Source organism: Myodes glareolus, chromosome 21 (assembly GCF_982192425.1).
Source record: "Myodes glareolus chromosome 21, mMyoGla1.1, whole genome shotgun sequence".
Taxonomy (NCBI): Eukaryota; Metazoa; Chordata; class Mammalia; order Rodentia; family Cricetidae; genus Myodes; species Myodes glareolus.
In genome coordinates this window covers 42,668,805-42,688,930 of record NC_142046.1, presented here as the reverse complement: position 1 = coordinate 42,688,930, position 20,126 = coordinate 42,668,805, and the positions used below count along the sequence as shown (strand labels likewise).

Genomic DNA, 20,126 nt, shown 5'->3' with positions numbered 1-20,126 from the left:
GGTGCCACTTCCACATCTGCTACACATGACACTGGGGACCACGTTTGGCATGTGCAGGCTATACAAGACATGATTTTCAAGTGTCCGAGGTGGCTTAAGTGTTCTGGACACGCCACAGTCTCACTATGTAATGCTTAAAGGACTCACAGATCTGAAGGAAAACGTGCTAGCACGGTGTCTCCCTCTGCCGGGAAGTGACGGCTGACTCTCTGCTCTGCCTTAGCAACAGGAACAAGATCCGACCAACCTGTACATTTCTAACCTGCCGCTGTCCATGGATGAGCAAGAACTTGAAAATATGCTCAAGCCCTTTGGACAAGTTATTTCTACAAGGGTCCTGCGTGATTCCAGTGGTACCAGCCGTGGTGTTGGTTTTGCCAGGTAAGTGCACTGCCATCTCCTTAGGAACAGTTGTGGCTCTGCTAAGTCATTCTGGAAAGTGAAAAATGACCAGAAATAGAACGTTTGAGCCAGGGTCATGGAAGTCAGTTGTACTGAGGACTTGAGTCACTCATGTGACTTTACACATGAGATTTTCCAAGCCTTGGAAAGTTCTGGGCTCCCCAAACCAAGTACTTTGATGGCTCGTGGCTGGAAGTATCACACGAACATTGGCCCTGGACACATGGTCCTGACAGCTTGACTCCTTACTTCAAGATGCTTGTAACCATCCACAGGCGAACAACCTCCTGAGGCTCATAGATAAATCCGTGTCTTTTTCTCAGACAGAAATCTGATTTATAATAAAGCAGGTTTAATAAGGTTTTTTTTTTTGAGCTTACTATTTCAGACATTCAGAAAAGAAAAGGGAGTATAAGACCTAGCCATCTCATCAACTCAGAAGCTACTAACAGTTTATAGTTCTTCAGGTTTGTTTCTCTAGTGACTGTTCTAGGTATGAACACCTAGACACCCCTATCCTGCTATAAAATCTTTGTCCTCCTCTTCCTAGAAAGGACGCTTTAGTGGCTAAAATGGTTTCTAGAGAATTAAACAGAAAGAGCTTTGATTCATGGCAGATTTATAAGCTTAAAGCCCCTACACAAAAGCTGATTTTATAGAGAATTATTTAATAATTTATTAGCAGTGAGCAATGACAGATAACATCAGCATTAAACTGTGAACTGATTTTGGAGGGGAATGCTGACTTAATTAACAATCAAAACAACATTCACATCTTACCACAAACTCGAGATGTCAACAAAACATTTATTTGTCAAAGCATTTATTTCTAAGGGACCTTATCGTTGTCACCTCGCCATTAAGTCACAAAGGCCAGGGCTGCAACTTGGTTCTGTTGGCTTTTAGTCACTTGCTCCATTGGGCCACAGTCTGGGATAAAACCCAGATAGCTTTTCAGCAATGTCAGTAATGCATACTGATTGCGTCATTGGTGAAAAGGCTACGGGCAAGACATTTGGTGCTCTGGCCTCATGTCATTCCTCCTTGGTGCCCTTCTGAATGCAGATCACCCTACAGAGTGTCATCACCCCTTCAGAGTGACGTCATCCCTACAGAGTGATGTCACCCTGACAGAGTGAGACCACCCATTCAGAGTGACGTCATCCCTACAGAGTGATGTCACCCCTTCAGAGTGACATCATCCCTACAGAGTGATGTCACCCTGACAGAGTGAGACCACCCATTCAGAGTGACGTCATCCCTACAGAGTGATGTCACCCATACAGAGTGAGACCACCCATTCAGAGTGACGCGTCATCCCTACAGAGTGATGTCACCCCTACAGAATGACATCACCCCCCCAGAGTGATATCATCCCCACAGAATGATGTTAACCCTACAGAGTGACCTCATCCCTCCAGCGTCCAGGAGAATTCTGCTGGCTTTTAAGATCCATCACTGCTAATTAAAACTGAGGTGTGACTGAATGAACCTGAGTGTAATCTGAGTTTTGAGAAGGTGATTGGATAGGTGAAGGATATTTCCAAGTCAGAGTCATTAAGTCCCCAGAAGTACTTCTCAGCTGTATTTAGTCACCTGTAGACGTAAAATAAACTGTAAAATTAGGCTCCAGCCTTTAATTCCCGCTCCAAAGTCAAGATGATAAACTACATAATTGAGTTCACTAATTTAATTTTAAACCCGGAGTGAGTGAAAGTTAGAAACACAAAGGCACAGCCTCTGATTAACACGAGCTGTTAGCATGAGAGTTCATGAAAAGAAAGACCATCTTTAAAACAAAAAAAATCTGAACTATTGTTTTTAGCACAAAGTCATGGCTAATAAAATTATGAATTACTTTAAATTATGAATTATTATAAATTAAATTTTAAATTTCCAACCATTAGAAACTCATAATTCCATATGACTGCTTTGAGACACTCTTCATAGAATTTACTGTCTTTCATAATTCAGAATATTCTGTCTTTTGCAATTATAATAACTCTGGGATCAGTTATTTTGCTGTAGAAATGCCAGAGCAACAGCCAATGAGAGAGTAAGCCCTCTTTTTCATTATCACACTGATGGTTTTCTGCTAGGTTCCCTTTGTTTCCTAAACCTACAGCAGGAGTTAGACAAGGTCTCTTAGTACTCTGCATGTACAACATATTTATGTATGTCTTATTTTTATATGACTAGGATGGAATCAACAGAAAAATGCGAAGCCGTAATTGGTCATTTTAACGGAAAATTCATTAAGACCCCGCCAGGAGTTTCTGGTATGTTGTTTGCCTAAAGTTTTATCATTCAATTCTTGTGTATAGCATGTATGTAACTTCAGCACACAGTGACTCTTCAGACCCCCAAGCCCCTCGCTCCTCTGTGATGCTTACCTGTTGGTATTGGCAAATATGATTCACATGTGCGCCGGCCAAGAGGAGCTGGAGAGTCGGCTGCAGGTACAGAGCTGACTCGCCAAGCGTCAGAATTGACTCCTTTGACCTGCGGTCTTATTTTAACCCACTCCGCCACCATCCTCACGAGCCTTCCCTGGCATGGGCACATTTCCTGAGAGCTTAGCATCATTCTGCCCTCAGTGCCTGGAGCTCGGCTCCTATGGTCTTTGTGCACACTCGACTTCAGTAATTCTTCGCCTTCATTCTGCCTGTGTTGTCTGTAACCCAAACCACCACTCCTCATGGAGCATTGTATGCCAAGGTCACACCCAGACTCCTGGTAGTCCTGTTCTGAAGTACAAGGGGCTCCTCCTATTCTTGCTGAGAATTGACTTATTAAACTGTTTCCTGTCTTTACAAAATCTGGGGTCTGTTGATGCTGCAGTCCTCCCTTGAGTGTCAGCCTCGGCTCCTGTGCGTTCGCTGTAGGCTGTGCCTGCTGGAAGAATGCTTAGACCGTTTTCTCTGTCTCTGTGGCACCTTGAAAATCAGCCAGATTCTCAGCACCACTGTTTCTCCAGTTTTTCAGGCTCCCCCGCAACCTCCCTTCTCCCCCTCGCCCACCCATGCAGCCCTCCAATAGCTTGAAGCGGATGTGACCATACTTCCTATTTAAGGAATAAACTCTGGAGTACCAGAAATGCCACTTGGTTTCTGTGTCCTCTGTTGAAGGATCCATGCCTGTGCCCTGCTCGTTCCATTCCCCTTCCAAAAGGATATCAGAGCTGTTTGCCATCTTGTCCCATTGGGGCCTTGCCATGCCTGCCTTTCCTATAATTGTATCTGCTTTTTGCTTATATCCCATTTTTCCAACAAAAACGAAACATTTTTATTTTGGGATCTATATAATAACATGTCCCTGACAAGACTAATTGGTGAGCAAATGGAAGATAATCCACAGACAGTTAATATGCTACTTTCATTTCTATGGCTGTGATAAAAATGCCCTTAGAGAAAGCAACCAGCCGCTGGTTTACTTTAGCTCAGTATTGCAGGTTACTTTCTATCACCGTGGGAAAGCCACGGTGGCGGCAGGGACTCGCGTCTCATCCACAGTCAAGAGCAGGGAGAGAATGGTTGAATTCATGCCTGCTTGTTTGTGCGTGCCTTGATTTCTCTGTATCTTCCTATAGTTTAGAACCCTCGGTCTAGGGAATGATGCCACCCATAGTGTGCTGGGTCTTCCATACCAGTTCGTTTACAGCCGCCCCCCAGGCATGCCCACAGCCATTGGCACTTTCTCCCAGGCGACTGTAAGCTGTGTCAAGTTGGCAAAACTATCACAATTAGAAACAAGACAAAAAGAAAAAAGTGTATGTAGCCATCATGGGTGATTTTAATCACAGGATTTAGTGATTAGCAGTGCAAACCACTTACCAGGATTTCTCCAGAAGAAGATAATCCATTTGTGTTTGCAGTCATCCTGGCCTTTTGTGATCTCGGAGCTAAGGCTGCATTTCCCTGAAAACACTTTTCAAGGGGAGTCTCACTTCTCATCACTCCTCTGTCCTCCCCAGGTTGGTATCTTCTCCTAGCATGTAGTTCAGTTCCCCTAGGCGAGCATTCTGTGTGTTGTGGCAACTGCAACAAAATAGCGCAAACAGGAGATTAGTGACTCTCCATTCTGAGGACCAAAAGTCCCAGCTGGAGGAATACAAGGTCTGTTTTTGCTGAAGGCTGTGAGGGAAGGGTCTATTCCAAGTATCCCTTTGACTTGCAGTTGGCCATTCTCTTTCTGGGTCTCCGCATCATCTTCCCTCGGTGTTCTTTCATCTATGAGAACACCAGTCACGACGGATGCATGGCCCAACCTAGTGATATCATGAGAACACCAATCATGGCGGATGAATGGTTCACCCTAATGATGTCATGAGAACACCTATCATGGCAGATGAATGGCCCACCCTAGTGATGTCATGAGAACACCAATCATGACGGATGAATGATCCACTATCATGATGTCTTTTTATACTTCGATAGGAACTTTTTAAGTTCCTCTCTGTAATCAGGGTCACATTCTGGGGTGCTAGGAGTTAGAGTTCTAACATGTCTTATTAAAGGGGAGGGCACAGTACGATAGAAACACAGTTGAACACTTGCTCATGACTGATGTCATCTCTGCCATGTCGTTCCCATGTGTCCACTGTTCCCAGAACCAAGGCTGCTGCCCTCACTGCTAGTTCTCTCACTATCTTTACAGCAAACTCAGCAGCATCAGAAACCCAGGACTTGAGTTCCCTGGCTGCCTCTATCCTTCCTCTCTTCCATTCAAATAATCACTCAAGTCCATGATTTTTTTCTTAATTATTTCTGCCACTTCGCTCTATGCCTGCTGTCACTGCCTGCTGTGCCCCTTATCCCTGCCAATGACTTGTACTGTCTGTCCTGATCTTCCTCACATTGCTTTCTAAGTGTCCAGAGAACTTTAGACAAAGTGCATCCTTTCTGTTTCTCCATGCTCCCATGGCCATCACCACGAAGAAAAGACCAAGGAGTCCCAGAACGACACCGAAGGCCGTAGTGACTAGAGCCCTTTCTCCTCAGTGCCGTCCCCAGTAATGACTCACAAGTAGAACCCCTTCTACATGCTGTGTCATGTCTCCCCGTGTTCTCTCCCGTGGCTCCTATACCTTGATCTCTTTGTTTCCCACTAAAATGGAGGTTCTCCCCTTACCTACCTACACTGTTCAAGTCTGTCTTCTCCCTGTGGGGACCTGCTCTGACTCAGCTGAGAATGTGTTACATTCTGCCTGGGGAGCCTCCAAAGGATTCACATCACCATCTGAACACTGACTGAGGTTACACGTGTCAGCTCCCACTATACTGGAAGCTCCTAGAAGCCATTTTCTCATCTTTTTTTTTGTTCGTACCTTGCAGTGATTGAGCTGTACCAAGCAACAGCCAGTGTGTGTTAGTTTTGAATGGATTTCATTATGTCATAGCACTGAGACAGCACTGGCTCCTATCAGAATAGCAGGTGGGAGAGACCGAAGTGCCTTCCAGTTTGCAGTCGGTCCCCAGCATGCTCCCTGCCAGCACACAGTGTCTCCGAATTCAGAAACCACTTTGCCCTGCTTTAAAAGAGACACACTGGAGCTGTTAGAACGGGACAGGAGAGAAGCACCTGCTGCTTTGCCATAGCCTACCCCGCTCAGGCTCGCTTCTGGCTCTGGACAACAAGTCTGTTCTTATAGCATCGTTGCCTGCTTCTGCGTACCCACACCTTGCCCATCTACTCTTGCTTGTGTAGAAGTCTACAGTGGGGTCCCTTCAAGGTATTCCTTCAGTTCCCTGCCCACTACTCTCGCTAGGTCAGCTGCATCAGGAAGAATCAACCCAGAAGCTCCTTGAACTTACCCTGAACCAGGGTAACTGTAGTAAACAACCATGCAGGAACCCAGAAGAGGAGGAAACTGTGCCATTTGGCCAAAGGCATCTTTGTCCCCAGAGTGTGTCCAGCACCTTTCATATGCAAAAAAATCTTTAATCTGGCAGTAGATCATGTGACTCAAACCTGAGTAACCTAGAATATTGGTCAGACCCCATCTTTGAATGGCAATAGCTTACATGTAGTACCTTGGTTTATCACATAGAGCTCAGCCAGAACGCACTAAGGTCTGTTGAAGTTCGTTTCATTCCATTCAGGAGTCACTGGAGTGAGCCGCTGCTCTTAGGCTGTGCAGGGGTAACTGGTGTTGGGTATTTATCCTCCGAGAGCTCCTAGGTTCCATCTTTAACTGGATGACAGATGAAGAGGAGTGGACCATCACTTGAGTTTTCATATCCAGTTCCATTTCTTTTCATGGAGGAACTAATTTGTACGTCTGTGCAGTACCGCAGGCCACACCTGATCTTGTAATATTAAATCCCGACAGCACATCACTTCCGAAGCCACTGTTGGAGGTGAACTGCCCATAGGCACACATTCGGAACATGAAGTCTAGGTCCTGGAAGGACAATTGTCTGAGGAACTCAGCCTAGTGGAAGCCTAGAGTTCCTTTTGTTCTCTGAGTTAGGTTTCTTTTTCCATCAGCACCACTTGGATGCAAGGAGAGAAAGGAGAATGCTTTCACCTCAGAGTAGTAGAAGCCTGCCCTGTGATTTTAGCACAGTACCAACCTGAGTGCCTTCTGCATGCTCAGGATCCCGCACCACCCACCCAAGCTCTCGTCCCTTCCAGGGGCTGATCTGCACCTGCTTTGGACTTTTTTCTTAGTTCATTCTTCATGCAGCAGCAAGGGTGACTGAAAAAGGAAATGCAGCCAGGGCCAACTGATTCAGCCTCAGATAAAAACCTTCCAATTCTCTCCCGAGAGAGACTTCGCAGAGCGTCACAGATTGGGCGAGCAGTTTCCTTTGTTCTTTAAAGGGCTTCGTGGTTATCGTTAGACTGTGTCCTTTGAAGTGGGTTCGCAGACTGCAGGTCACACCCATTCAAGGAAAACCCGGTGATTTCCAGACCACATAGAGATGATTCCAGGAGCCTGGGCAACACTGCAGCTGATAGAGAATAGTTTCTTCCAAGTTGTACCGAGGGACAAATGAGTACACAAGACAGATGAGTCCCGTCTATATTGCCAGCATGGCTGCAGGGAGCAGAGTATTGCAACCGAGCCATCCTCTGTGTTTCCAGCCGTGCTTAATGCTACTTCATTTCCAAATGCTTGGTAATCTCCGAATGTGCTGATCTGGGTTCAGGACTAGGTTGCAAGTTGGTTGTGGGCAGGAGCACTTTTCTTATTTCTGTGCCCCGCCTTGTACCTGCTGGAGTCATTGAGTGGTTTCTCTGAGCATTTGTCTGCAGCACTCATTCCAATACCCGGAGCTGCTTGGAGGCTTCTGACATATAAATGAGGTTCAGCTGCCTCCGGGCTGAGTTGGGAATTTGGAAGCACACTCTTGCAGTGAACTTGTTTCCCCAAAACAAGTCCCCAGCACACGTTGGAACCCATAAGGAATCTGAATAGTGTTTAGCTTCTCTGGGCTTGTTCCTTTTGTACACACTGAGAAGTGCTTTGAAAGCTAGCCAGCATCTCAGGGGCAGCTCTCTCCTCATCTGGGGAGTGCTTGAGATTATCCATCCGACTGGGTAGAAAATAAAATGTCGGAGGTGGGCAGGTTATGTTAAATGAGACTTCTTGGATGTTTAAATACTGCAGGCTCATTGCTAGGTAGACATAACATCTCATAAATAGTCAGAAGCTAGCTTGTTTGATGACGCATTGTTTAGCTGGCATAAGCAGAATTAGTACTTGGATTCTTGCACAGTTGGCAGTTTGCCTGCTGACGCTGGAGCCAAGTTCAGAAAAGAAATGCACTGTGGCTAGAATCACATCCTGCCGCAGCTTCCATCCTGCCGCGCTGAATCCTCAGAGGGGATCTGCTGGTCTTGAGTCATTGGCAGAGCCAGTTAGAACCCAGCTCACATCCTCTCCAGTAAAAGGAAAACTAAAGAGGTAGGAAAGCCCCCGAAGATAAGCTCTAAGTGAATAATGACATCATCTTAGCTGTAACACATGCAGACTTAGCTTCTCGAAGACTAAATGGAGGGGGTCAAACTGGGCATGCTTGAGGCAGAAGCAAGTGGATCTCTATGAGTTTAAGACCACTATAGCATACATAGCAAGTTTTCAAGTCATCCAAGGCTACATAGTGAGACCCTGTCTCAAAAAAAAAAAAAGTCCATGTTTGAATACTCAATTCTGTGTTGCCCATCATTCTGCCAACCTGTATTTTTATATTGACATTGGGAAACCCTAGCTGGGGCCATGACATAAAATAGATATGTTCATAGCTTTGTAAAAAATCTGAGGTACCACATTATAACTGATATGAATGCTTTTTTTAACACACTGTTTCCTGCTGTTACCATAGTTTGAGGAGTCTGTTTGTTTTTCCTTACAGTTTCTTTAAATTGTTTATAAGTTCTGTTCTTCCACTTTTCCCCACTTATTTATTATTATTATATTATTATATTCCCCATTTCCTTTGAAAATGCCAGGGTGTTATTCTTTATGTTTACCTTGAGTCTGAGTGCTGGCAGGTTTGAAATAGGTCAGATTTGCTTGAACAGTCCCTGGGTAGAAGAACCTTGGAGAACTGACCTGGGCCCAGTGTCCTAACCGCTGTACAGTGTAACCAGTATAGCTGTTAGCTGCCCTGCGGAAACTCTGTGTCCTAACCGCTGTACAGTGTAACCAGTATAGCTGTTAGCTGCCCTGCGGAAACTCTGTGTGACCCATTTCCAAATTTAACACTGGATAGCCATTAAACAGATGGGTCTTTGATAAGGTCTGGGAGGCCACACAGTATAAGGGGTAGAAGAAGGAGACAGACCTACCATTACAGATTGTAAAAGTGAATGCATCTACACACACTTAGAAAAATAGCAGGCATGGAAGAGGAAAGCGTTCTTGTTGGGTGGGGGCTCTGCTTTCTGCGTTACAGGACTCCACTCTCTTAGGGATCTAGAGTTGGTTGTGAGTTGAGAAATAAATCCCAGTTAAGAATCAAAATGTGTGGGAGGCCTGCCCCTTTCTGAACAGAAACAGAAAAGGAGTGGATTGAAGAAGGTGGAAGAAGGGAATGGGAGGAGAGGAGAGAGGGAAAACTTTGGTTAGGATGTAAAATTAATGAATAAATTTAATTAATAAAAAATGGAAAACCCATTCGAAATGAGACAGATGTAAGTAAGTTGCAGGTATCCTTTTCCTCACACCTGTGGAAGAGACAAAAGCAGGTGGGGTTACTAGGTGCCACCACATCAGCCCTGGGAAGAACAGCCACAGGCAAAGCCCTTCTGTGCCCCTTCCTTGGCTAGAAAAGGCTAAACGGGAAGCAGTAAGCATGTCAAAGACCAGTAATGGTTACTCCTTGCTCATGGGGAACATTTAAGGGCAAAGCCTGGGAATTCTCTGGCATATTCTTAGTTGAGGTATATTTTTAACTTGTAATAAATACTTTTTAAAAATTTTAATAAAAATCATGTATTAAAAGCTGATCATAAAAAAACACTCCATGTATGCATGTCTGGCTGTAACATTTTTTTTTGTATAGTCTCACAGTAATAAGGAATGCCGACGATATCCACCCCATTTGAATTTGTTCCATGGTGTCCCGTCTTAAAACCCAGTGTAGCTAAGGTCTTGAAATTGGTCTGAACTTTACGGGTCTTTCTAGAATAAAGGAAAAGCCTACCCAGGAATTTGGCTTTTGCTTAGGAAGCATTTGTTCTGTATTCATTTTATGTCTTAGAACTGTAAGCATGTGGAGGCTGGAAATACAGTCAAAAACTTTGGGTCTGTTTGTGCATCAGAAGTCTGATGTGTTGTCTTCAGCAGCACGGCCAGTAAAGAAGGTTTTATGAACGTGCTTCTTCTCTTCTCTCGTAATTCACACCAGATGGTCTGGTTAGGGTTTCTGTGGGGATGAGACACTGTGACCAAAAGCAACCTTGGAAAGACAGGCTCAATTTTATCTTACAACTCTTAGTTCACACTGTGGGGATTCAAGGAAGGAACTGAAGCTCCCCAGCTTTCTTATACTGTCCAAGACCACAGGCCTAAGATGGATACTGTCCTCTCCTCTCTCCTAGGCGATTGGTAATGAAAAGTCTCCAGACTATCTTGATACAAAATATACAGCTTTAATAAACAGAAGTAAGACTTACAACAGCTTACACCAGAATCCAAACGATCTGTCCGGACGCAGGAGCCAGGCAAAAAAGAGAGCTAGCAGAGCATGCTTGCTAGGTTAAGAGGCAGGCTTTAGCCTGAGGACGGCATGCCCCAAAAACAGAATGTGATTGGCTGAACTCCCCTATCACCTATGAGCTGGCTCCGCCCACACCCATCAATCAAGAAAATGCCCCTCCCCCTTGACTTGCCCACAGGCCTACGGGATGGAAGCATTTTCTCATTTGATATCCCCTCTTATATGAACATAGATGAACAAATGCTTTTGTAGTATGTTAGGGCATCTCTTGGGTATATTCCCAAGAGTGGAATTGCTGGGTCTTGAGGGAGGTTGACTCCCAGTTTCCTGAGAAACCGCCACACTGATTTCCACAGTGGCTGCACAAGTTTGCATTCCCACCAACAATGGATGAGTGTTCCCCTCTCTCCCCATCCTCTCCAGCATAGGCTATCATTGGTGTTTTTGACTTTAGCTAATCTGACCGACCTGTGTAAAATGGTATCTCATAGTTGTTTTGATTTGCATTTCCCTGATCACTAAGGAGGTTGAGCATGTCCTTAAGTGTCTTTTGGCCATTCGAAGTTCTTCTGTTGAGAATTCTCTGTTCAGATCAGCGCCCCATTTTTTAATTGGGTTAATTAGAGTTTTAGTGTCTAGTTTCTTGAGTTCTTTGTATATTTCGGAGATCAGGCCTTTATCTGATGAGGGGTTGGTGAAGATCTTCTCCCTGTCCGAAGGTAGCCTTTTTGTCTTACTGACAGTGTCCTTTGCTTTACAGAAGCTTCTCAGTTTCAGGAGGTCCCATTTATTCATTGAGTCTCTTATTGTCTGTGCTGGCTGGGGTTCTACCTAGGAAGTGGTCTCCTGTGCCTATGTCTTGTAGACTACTTCCCACTTTCTCTTCTATCAGGTTCAAAGTGGTCAGATTAATGTTGAGGTCTTTAATCCATTTGGACTTGAGTTTTGTGCATGGTGATGGATACGGATCTACTTTCATTCTTCTACAGGTTGACATCCAGTTATGCCAGCACCATTTGTTAAAGATGCTTTCCTTCTTCCAGTGCATACCTTTAGCTCCCTTGTCGAAAATCAGGTGTTCATAGCCTTGTGGGTTAATATCTGGGTCTTCTATTCGATTCCATAGGTCGACTTCTCTGTTCTTATGCCAGTACCAAGCTGTTTTCAATACTGTAGCTCTGTAATAGAGTTTGAAGTCAGGGATGGTTATACCCTCTTATGTAACTCAAGGGCGTGTCAAGTTGACCAAAACCTGACTGAGAACACCAGCTTTTCTCGGTGTGTCTGCAAGAGTTCCCATGGTGTCTCCACAGTGTTCCACGTCATAAGCTGCTAAAGTCAGTCTCTCATAGGCCACTGCATTAAGCAGTACTTGAATAGCGTAGCCAGTGACTTCCACACAAGAAACAATGCTTACACCCTTAGATCAAAACAAGGATTTTAGAAATTGCTCCATTCTCAGCCATGAACTCACAAGAGAGTAGAGATGAGCTAGTAACTTCCTCCAAATACAGGTGACTGGATGACAACATGTCTCAACATTAGCAGCCATGTGGTGTTCCCTGCTTTCTGGATTCTAAGCGCACACGGGACAATGGGCAGCTGCTGTAAAACAGAACAGAATTCTCATGTTGGTTCTGAAGCCAGGGGTCAGATTTTCTGCAGAACCCAAAACTAAGTCCAGGCTTTTTATTTTTTTATTTTTTATTATTTTTTTTTTTGCTTCACAAGCAGAGGTGCAGAGGTTTAAACAAACAAAAAAAATTAATTTAAAGGCAGTTGATGCCAGCTGAAGATGGAAGGAGCTTCTATAGGAAAACTGATTCCTGGGTGTTGCTTGGGGAAACCATGTCTAAAAAAAAGATTCTTGGGAACTTCCATTTTTCTTTCTACTGGGGTCAGTTCCCTGTGATAGGACATTTTCCAGGTAGCCATCATTACCAGAACTGATTGAGGTGGCTGATTCTACTCTTCCAGATTGGGTGAAGAAGCTTGTCAAAGACGGTCTATGCTTTGCGGTATGGTGGCTAAGATCAAATACTGAATAACTAGAAAAAAGTGGGAGATGTGAAAAGGGTGGGCTCCTCAGTGGCTACTGCTCTCAGCGTCTGAGCATGAAAGCATGAAGAAAGCCTCCTTTAGAATGCACGGGGGGATGGTCTGCTCTCTGAACTGCAGAACTGACCCCCGGAGGCCAGGTAGCTAGGTGAACGCAGTGGCGGGCAAAGATCCCCTTCTGCACCACAGTGCGCACAGCGGGCACTGAGGAGAAGCAACTGCACAGACCATCACAGCCTAAGCTTCATCATGGAAACTGCAGCATTGTGGGTATAGCCACTCCTGCTGTCTTCGGAGGGAGTGTCGGCCCCACAGAAGCAGGCATGTGTAAAAAGCCCCAGCTTTAAGACATTGGAAAATCCAGTAGTGCCATTGCCTTAGATGGCTCTCACAAGGTGCCAGGAGAAATGAGCTCACTGTCTATCTGTGGTACTGCCTGGGGCCCTTCACTGTGTTCAAGACAGCACCACAGTCATCAGAATTTGGAAGGTACATGTTCCTGTTGATTCCGACGCAGAAGAAAATACCTCTCCTGGGTTGGGTGATAAGAGATCGTGACCTGGGAAATCATGCGAGATGTCAGAGCTCACCCTTATTAAAGGTACATTTAGCCTAAGAGCACTTGTATACTTGGCAAAGTCCATTGGTTCAGCGTAGTTTATGTATATATCCTATCTTTATGTGAAGTAGATGAGCAACAATGCATCAAGGACTAGGGAGATGGCTCAGTAAATAAACTGCTTGCCCCATAAGCCTGAGGATCTGAGTTCATATTCTTAGCACCCACATTTACAAAAGAAAAAAAGCAAGCCATGGGCAGGCATATGCCTGTATTCCCAGTACTGATGAGGCAGAGGCAGAGATATGAGGATGCCTGGAGCTCCAGAAATAAGGGGGAGGAAGATGAATAAGATAACAGACATGACCAGCTAGACTTGTGTGCACATGTGAACAACACACACACACACACACACACACACACACACACACACACACACACCATTCATCAGAACTCTGTAGTTAGCCTTTTCCACATCAAGGTACAGCATTACTGCTAAAGAGGCTGGAGAGATGGCTCAGTAGTTAAAAGCTCTTACAGTGGAATTAAGTCCCCCAGAACGCATGTTGGCCAGCTCACAACTGCTTGTGACTGCAGCTCCAGGGGACCCAAGACCTCTGCTCTTTGGCCTCCATGGACACAGGCACATGCATACAGTTAAAAGTAAGGGAAATCATGAAAAGTCACTATTCTAGAAAAATGACCACGCTAAAGATTGACTGTTGCATGCTAATTCTGAAAAGTTCATCCAGCCAAACTTAACTATTGCTCAGGTCGCAACGCTGATACTTCTGATTTGTCATTTGTGCCCCAGTATCTCCTTTCTAAAAGACAAAGGAGACTACCTGAAGGGTCTGTGCTGTAGAGCAAGCTGACATCACACAGGGGTTCCTGCTTCTTTAGCCGGGAACCTGTGCTTGCGGCTCCCAGAGGCAAGCCAAGGACCTGCATTGCAGTCCAGTATAGCGGCAGCACGGGAGAGGCTCACGATGTGAGGCCGCCCGTCTGTAACAGACTTGCACACACACAAACAAGATACAAAAATCTGGCTCACTTCTTATTTTCCCACCCGAAAATCTAACCACACTCCTCCAACTGTTGCACAGTGTCAAGACAACTGTCAGTTACAGTGAATTAAACCCTTTGTGGCTAAAGACACCAGGAAATTCCCTAACATTGTGTGGCTTGCTTTTCCTAAAGCAACTGGGTGGTCTTTATGGTCAGTAAGCCATTAAGAGCTTGTGAGCATGGTCTCTTTCTTAACAGTGCCCCCCCCCAAGTCAGTGGAGCAGTGTCAGGAAAGAATGGCAGCTGTTCCTGCATCTGTATTTGTTTCAGTGGAACGTTTTTATTAAAGCATATTTGTCTACACTCAGTGTTCCATCCTATTGATGACTAACCGTAAGCTAGGGCACATCCTCGTCCACTCTGAACTCACGCACCTCTTATTTACGGACTACTTACTAAACATCTCGCTCTTGCAGACCTAACACATCCTGGACACTGGGCTAAGTAGACTGAAGAAAATTTTGATAGGGGAAGGAAGGTGGCTGGGATTTTTGCTGTTTCCCATGGAGTGTGAGGCAGTCTCTGACTTTGCTGAACGGGGAGCTGGCAACTGTCCCACAAACATGCCATCTGTAACTGCTTACAGTTCTTTAAAGTAGGAAACTCTTTGCTTAAGATGGACACTCCGGTGCACACACTGCTTTATCTGCTTACTGTTTACTTTTAGGGGGAAAAAAATCTTAATGACAGCACAGAATAGTAAATAGAATTCACTTTGAAAAAGAACTTCTCCCATTCTGTTCGTTTCATGGTAAATGGTGTATTTACAAATATGCCATCCCTCTCCGGACCTTCACCTCCACACTGTACAGTTGCTGGTGCCAGAATCCAGATGAATCAACATGCCTGGGAATCACATTATCCCCAGATAGCGCGTTGGCCACCAAGCATATGTTAAGGGTCTTGCTGCTTAGCCACTTACCTGGAGATGCACTTTAGAGTGAGCCCTTCCTGATTGCCTTCTTGCTGTGCGAGAATTTTATGCTAATGCAAGGAACTAGTTTGCATTTCTGACAAGCCAAGTAATGCAGAGTTAGTTTTTCTAAAGCCTCCTCACTGTGAGCCTGGGCAGAGGTCCAGCCCCTCAGGTTACCTCATGTTCGCCCTGACCCTAGGGGAGCAAATAAAACTCGGTCTTCCAACCTGGAGCAGCAGTGGGCTCTGCACAGTGGATTTTGTTTGTCTCCGCTGAGCTCTTGTTTTGTCCTTAGTCATCAGCTGGACCAGCTTGCACCACCATAGCCCCTTCTGGTCCTGTGCACAAGGTCCCTCACATAGGGACCTGGGAGAGTTTTAGTATTGAAGTTTAAGTAACCGCTTTCTGATTGCCTACATAGGTGGGTAACTTGAGGGGATGTCAGATATTGGTAAGTCCCTCCTCTCAGTAGAGCGTGTCTTCTATCTGCTGCTTTTGCTCGGATGCCTTATTCTCAGCCTGGGTTCCCATCTGTCCCATGCTTGTCCAGTTGTGGACTTAGAAGGACCATTAGTCATTATTCCAAAGTTGTCTTGATCCATTGTGTGAAAGTGTTTACCTTCAGTGGATATTGGACAGAATTTCCCAAAAACCATAACCTTTTATCACTTGGACAAGTTGTATAGTTTAATTACATTAGGGACCTTTGACCTCTGCCCATCCATTTTCCATGGTGCTCAGTTTGCCTTAAATGGGATTCTTCATTCATGAAAGCCTGGGGTTGGGGAGTTAGTATCAGGAGGTAAAGAAGAGTGTACACGAGATCTTCATCAGACACCTAACGGTTTCGTTATTAGCTTTCCCATCCTGTTTCATTACCGTAACAAAATACCTGAAGCTGAGCATCTTTATAAACAAGGGGTTTATTTAGGTCATGGTTCAGAAAGTTACAGGGTCAGGTGTCAGCATCAGCTCAACTGAAAAGGGGTGGGACTCACTCTTGGGAAAAGTTGAGAGCTCAGGAGAGCCACCTTCACTACTTCTGAGGGCATGACCTCAGTGACCTAGGGGCCTCCTGCCAGGCCCTGCCTTGGAGCGTTGCAGACTGAGCTTGCACCAGAAGAAGATGACTGACATCCGCACCATAACGCATCCACTTAGAAGTGAGCAGCCCAGGGACACATGCAGAGTGGCAGACAAGGGATTGCAGCTTGTGTTGTGTGTGTTGTGTTGTAAGTGGTAGGAGACAGTCTTGCTCCTACCCTGTCATTAGTGGGTGGGTAGTAGTGATATAAAATAAGAGCTGAATTAGGATAATGAGAGGCAAAGGAAAAAGAAGCAAATTCCCCACAAGTGATGTTTTTCTCTTCATGGTTATTTAACTTTGAAAGAGAGCTTAAAAGGAGTAGCCATAGTTCTCCAGGAGACAAAGAACTGAGTGTGGGAGCCAGACAGAAAGGTGTGAGAGGCTTTATTGCAGTAAGTAGACACATACAGGAAAACACACAACTCCAGGACCGTGCTGGTTTGTCTGTCACAGAAAGGCAGAGTGGAGGGAAAACCATGGATGGCCTGTTGTATCACCTGCATCTCATTTTCAGTGAGGATATTTTGTGTTTTGTTTTGTTTTGTTTTTGAGCGTTCATTTCTTGAATGTTTCTTTGGATCATGGTGAATGGATGGTAAAAACAACTCCATGGGAAGATTTGAGCCATGGCAGAACCTTTCAATAAAAATGACAGGTGTTTGTAACTTCAATATTTCATTCATGTGTATGTGCACATACATGTGCTCACGTGCATATGTGTGTCCTCACAGGCCAGAAAAGGGCATTGGCTCTCTTGTACCTGAATTTGCCTAGAGGTGGTTTTAAGATGCCTGATAGGTGCTGCTGAGAACCAAAGTCAGGTTCTTTGCGAGAGCAGCAGCTGTCCTTAACCACTGAATCTCTAGCCCCTGCGACTTTCTTCAGCACAAATGAGACCCATCCATATTTATCCATGCCTGCAGTGTGGCTGTAGTGGGGACATGGCAATAACAGAACAGATGGGGAGAAAGGCAGACATGAACAGCTCACGAACAGCCAAAAGCTGTAAGCAGAAGCATGGTGTGATTGACATGACACAGGCTTACCCTCTCCCAGGGGCAGAGCACTGTCTGGGAAGCTGGAGGAGTGTTCCGGGTGCCTTTGTGGGGTATCTGCTGACTGTCCAGTGGTGGAACTCTAGAGTGCCCAGGGTTGAGAGACTCACAGCGCTGCAGTGTTTGGAGGCGGCTTCTCCGTGACGCTCCAGTTCAGTGACATCAGCCAGTGCTGCTGTTCCTCCGTGGAATCGCAGGGCCTGAGATTTGTTGCCTTCAAAGTGTTTCTTCTCGGCACTAGCAGTGCTCTCCTACAGAAAGAAAAATCCCCTTCCATGTTGTCAGACATGCTTAGGATTGTGCGCTCACATCAGCTTCCTGTGTCCACAGCTCCTACAGAACCGCTACTGTGCAAGTTTGCGGATGGAGGACAGAAGAAGAGGCAGAACCCAAACAAGTACATCCCTAATGGGCGGCCATGGCACAGAGAAGGAGAGGTGAGACTTGTAAGTCCTTTCTTGAAACTCGAGTGTGGGTTTGCCATCCTGAACACTCATGGAAAGCCAGCCCTACGGGGGCATCTGGACTGGCCTACCGCACTTCTGAAACAGTCCAGACTAAACCTTCCCGTCGGTGCCTTGTCACGCAAAGGCTGTCGGACCGTAGCTGTCGCTGTCTCTGGTGCAGGAGTCCTGAGTGTGCCTTCCCCAGGAGGACAGGTAGAGATGGGAAGAGCTACACTGCGCTTCGGCAAAACCATGACTATGAAGGGTTTGAGTGTGGAGGCTCAGCTTTCTCAGTAGGTTTTCATTCATCGTAGTCAGGAATCTTTAATGTCCTCAACATTAAAATAAATAGTATATTTGTCACCGAGAATTGACCCTTATATTGTGGGTTGTTTTCTTACTGAAAAAAATATTGTGTCATACAAAATATTCTGATCATGCTTTTCCCTCCCCACCTCCACATACTGTTCTCTTTCTCTCTCTCTCTCCCTTTCTCTTTCGCTCGCTCTCTCCCTTTCTCTCTCTCTCTCTCTCTTTCTCTCTCTCTCTCTTTCTCTCTCTCTCTCTCTCTCAAAAGCAAACAGACAGGCAAACAATCTTTTGAAGCATCCTTTAAAAAAAGATCTTCAATTTCTTAATGAAGCATTGGGCTTCCTCTTCCTTGTAGCTCAATAAATTTTTTTTATGTTTAAAAGAACATAAAAAACCAAGAATGTGTGAAGAAAATGTTTTGAACCTGTGCTGTCCAGCGACAGCCGCATGTGGCCCTCGGCGCTTGTGATGTCTGACTATTCCTGGAGGGATTGGTTTCTATTTAATTTTCAGTAGCTTCTTGTGGTAATGGCTGCCGTGTGGGGCAGCACAGCGGAGCTCAATTCTCACAGAGTTTGTGAGCATACTTGGCTAACAGAAACTTACAATTTTATTCAGCGTGACTATTGCCATTGTATGCTACAGGGACTCTATAAGACACAGTTTCCAAATCGTGCCTTTCTGGATAGATTTTCACGTTCCTTCTGCTTCCTCTAGGCTGGAATGACACTCACGTATGACCCGACTACGGCTGCTCTCCATAACGGGTATGTCACTAGGATCGGTGCATCGTGGCGTGAGGGACGGTGAAGGTGAACGTGTCAGACATTGTTCCGTGAATTATTCCTTGGAAGGATTACTTAATAAAGGCTTTTGTGTTTGTTCTAGATTTTACCCTTCACCATACAGTATTGCCACAAACCGAATGATCAGTCAAACTTCTCTTACACCCTATATTGCATCTCCTGTGTCTGCCTACCAGGTTTGTACCTCAGGGCCCGACAGCAGCTCACCTTGTATCTGCTGCAATCTCATGTGTCTTCGAATGCTGAACAGTTTTCAAATGAAATCTGAGTCAAATTTTGTGCAGCTTCGCTACCTAGTTTGTACTAAGCTGCCTTCTATTTGGCATAGCAATTAGCTCCTCTGTGTAGGAGAGTGGAAAGCCAGGGAAATGCTTGGGATCATCACATGGTCCTTGAATAGGGATGAACCCGGGTCCTTCTTCCATCATGTGTCCCAGGAATGGAAACTTGGGAGAATCACAGACTGGCGAGCGGATGCACGCTCCTGTCTTTGTTTACTCCCTAGCAGGAAGCGATTTTTAAAAAGGCAGTTAAAACTGCTAACACAGGATCATCTCTATTAGGTGACATTAACTGGTGCAGTCAAGATTTGAGGTCCTTCCCCCCACCAAGAAGCAAGAGGCCATTAATTAGCTCCTGTCTCATTGTTTTTTGCGAGGCAACTTTACCTTCAACTGTATTCCCAGCTGAGGAATGAGCCCTCATTAAGCTCCCTGTCCCACACTGATCTGATGGTATTCCGGGGCTAGCGAGGCACATGCACCTTTCTCTTCCTGTAGCTGTCTTCCCCACAACAGGTTACTACTGCCTGGGTCCAGTCAGCATTATTACTGAGTTCAATTACTGACCTGGGGGGAGTTCACTTCTGTTGACTGCTGGGATCTGGTGTGACTAAACCTCAGGTGTTCTTGTTTGTGATACTCAATTAGATGTTATAGTCCTGATGTCTGGGGTTAGGGGACTACAGCATCTGATCTAGCTGATGTGCTAGTTGATAGCCATAAGCCTCAGTTTCCTCATCTTTAAAATGGGGATAGTAGTTTCTCCCTTACAAGCTTGAGAGAGTTCGGAGCACTAAATGAAAAATATTAGAGGCTCCACCCAGGACTGGCATAGCATTAATATTCAGTAAGTGTTAGCGAGCAGCAGCAGCATTGAACATATTAATGTATTAAGCACTTTTTCAGTAATCCTCAGTATAAGTTGGCTCTGCTTAAAATCTATGAAAATAACGTATAAAAAGAGAAG

At 45.2% G+C, this 20,126-nt stretch overlaps 1 protein-coding gene across 9 annotated transcripts in view; it reads left to right on the top strand.

Annotated features, from left to right (window-relative positions):
- Rbms1 (RNA binding motif single stranded interacting protein 1) overlaps positions 1-20,126 on the top strand; it is a 217,737-nt gene that overhangs the window by 186,581 nt on the left and 11,030 nt on the right. For 5 of the 9 annotated variants that reach the window (XM_048425799.3, XM_048425798.3, XM_048425801.3 and 2 more), the window contains exons 5-9: positions 224-381; positions 2,602-2,681; positions 17,645-17,760; positions 18,790-18,839; positions 18,961-19,054. In XM_048425799.3, the coding sequence (XP_048281756.1) occupies positions 224-381; positions 2,602-2,681; positions 17,645-17,760; positions 18,790-18,839; positions 18,961-19,054 (498 nt within the window). The remainder of the gene's footprint in view (positions 1-223; positions 382-2,601; positions 2,682-17,644; positions 17,761-18,789; positions 18,840-18,960; positions 19,055-20,126) is intronic. The other 4 variants (XM_048425800.3, XM_048425803.3, XM_085681059.2 and 1 more) reach the window with 1 other exon arrangement.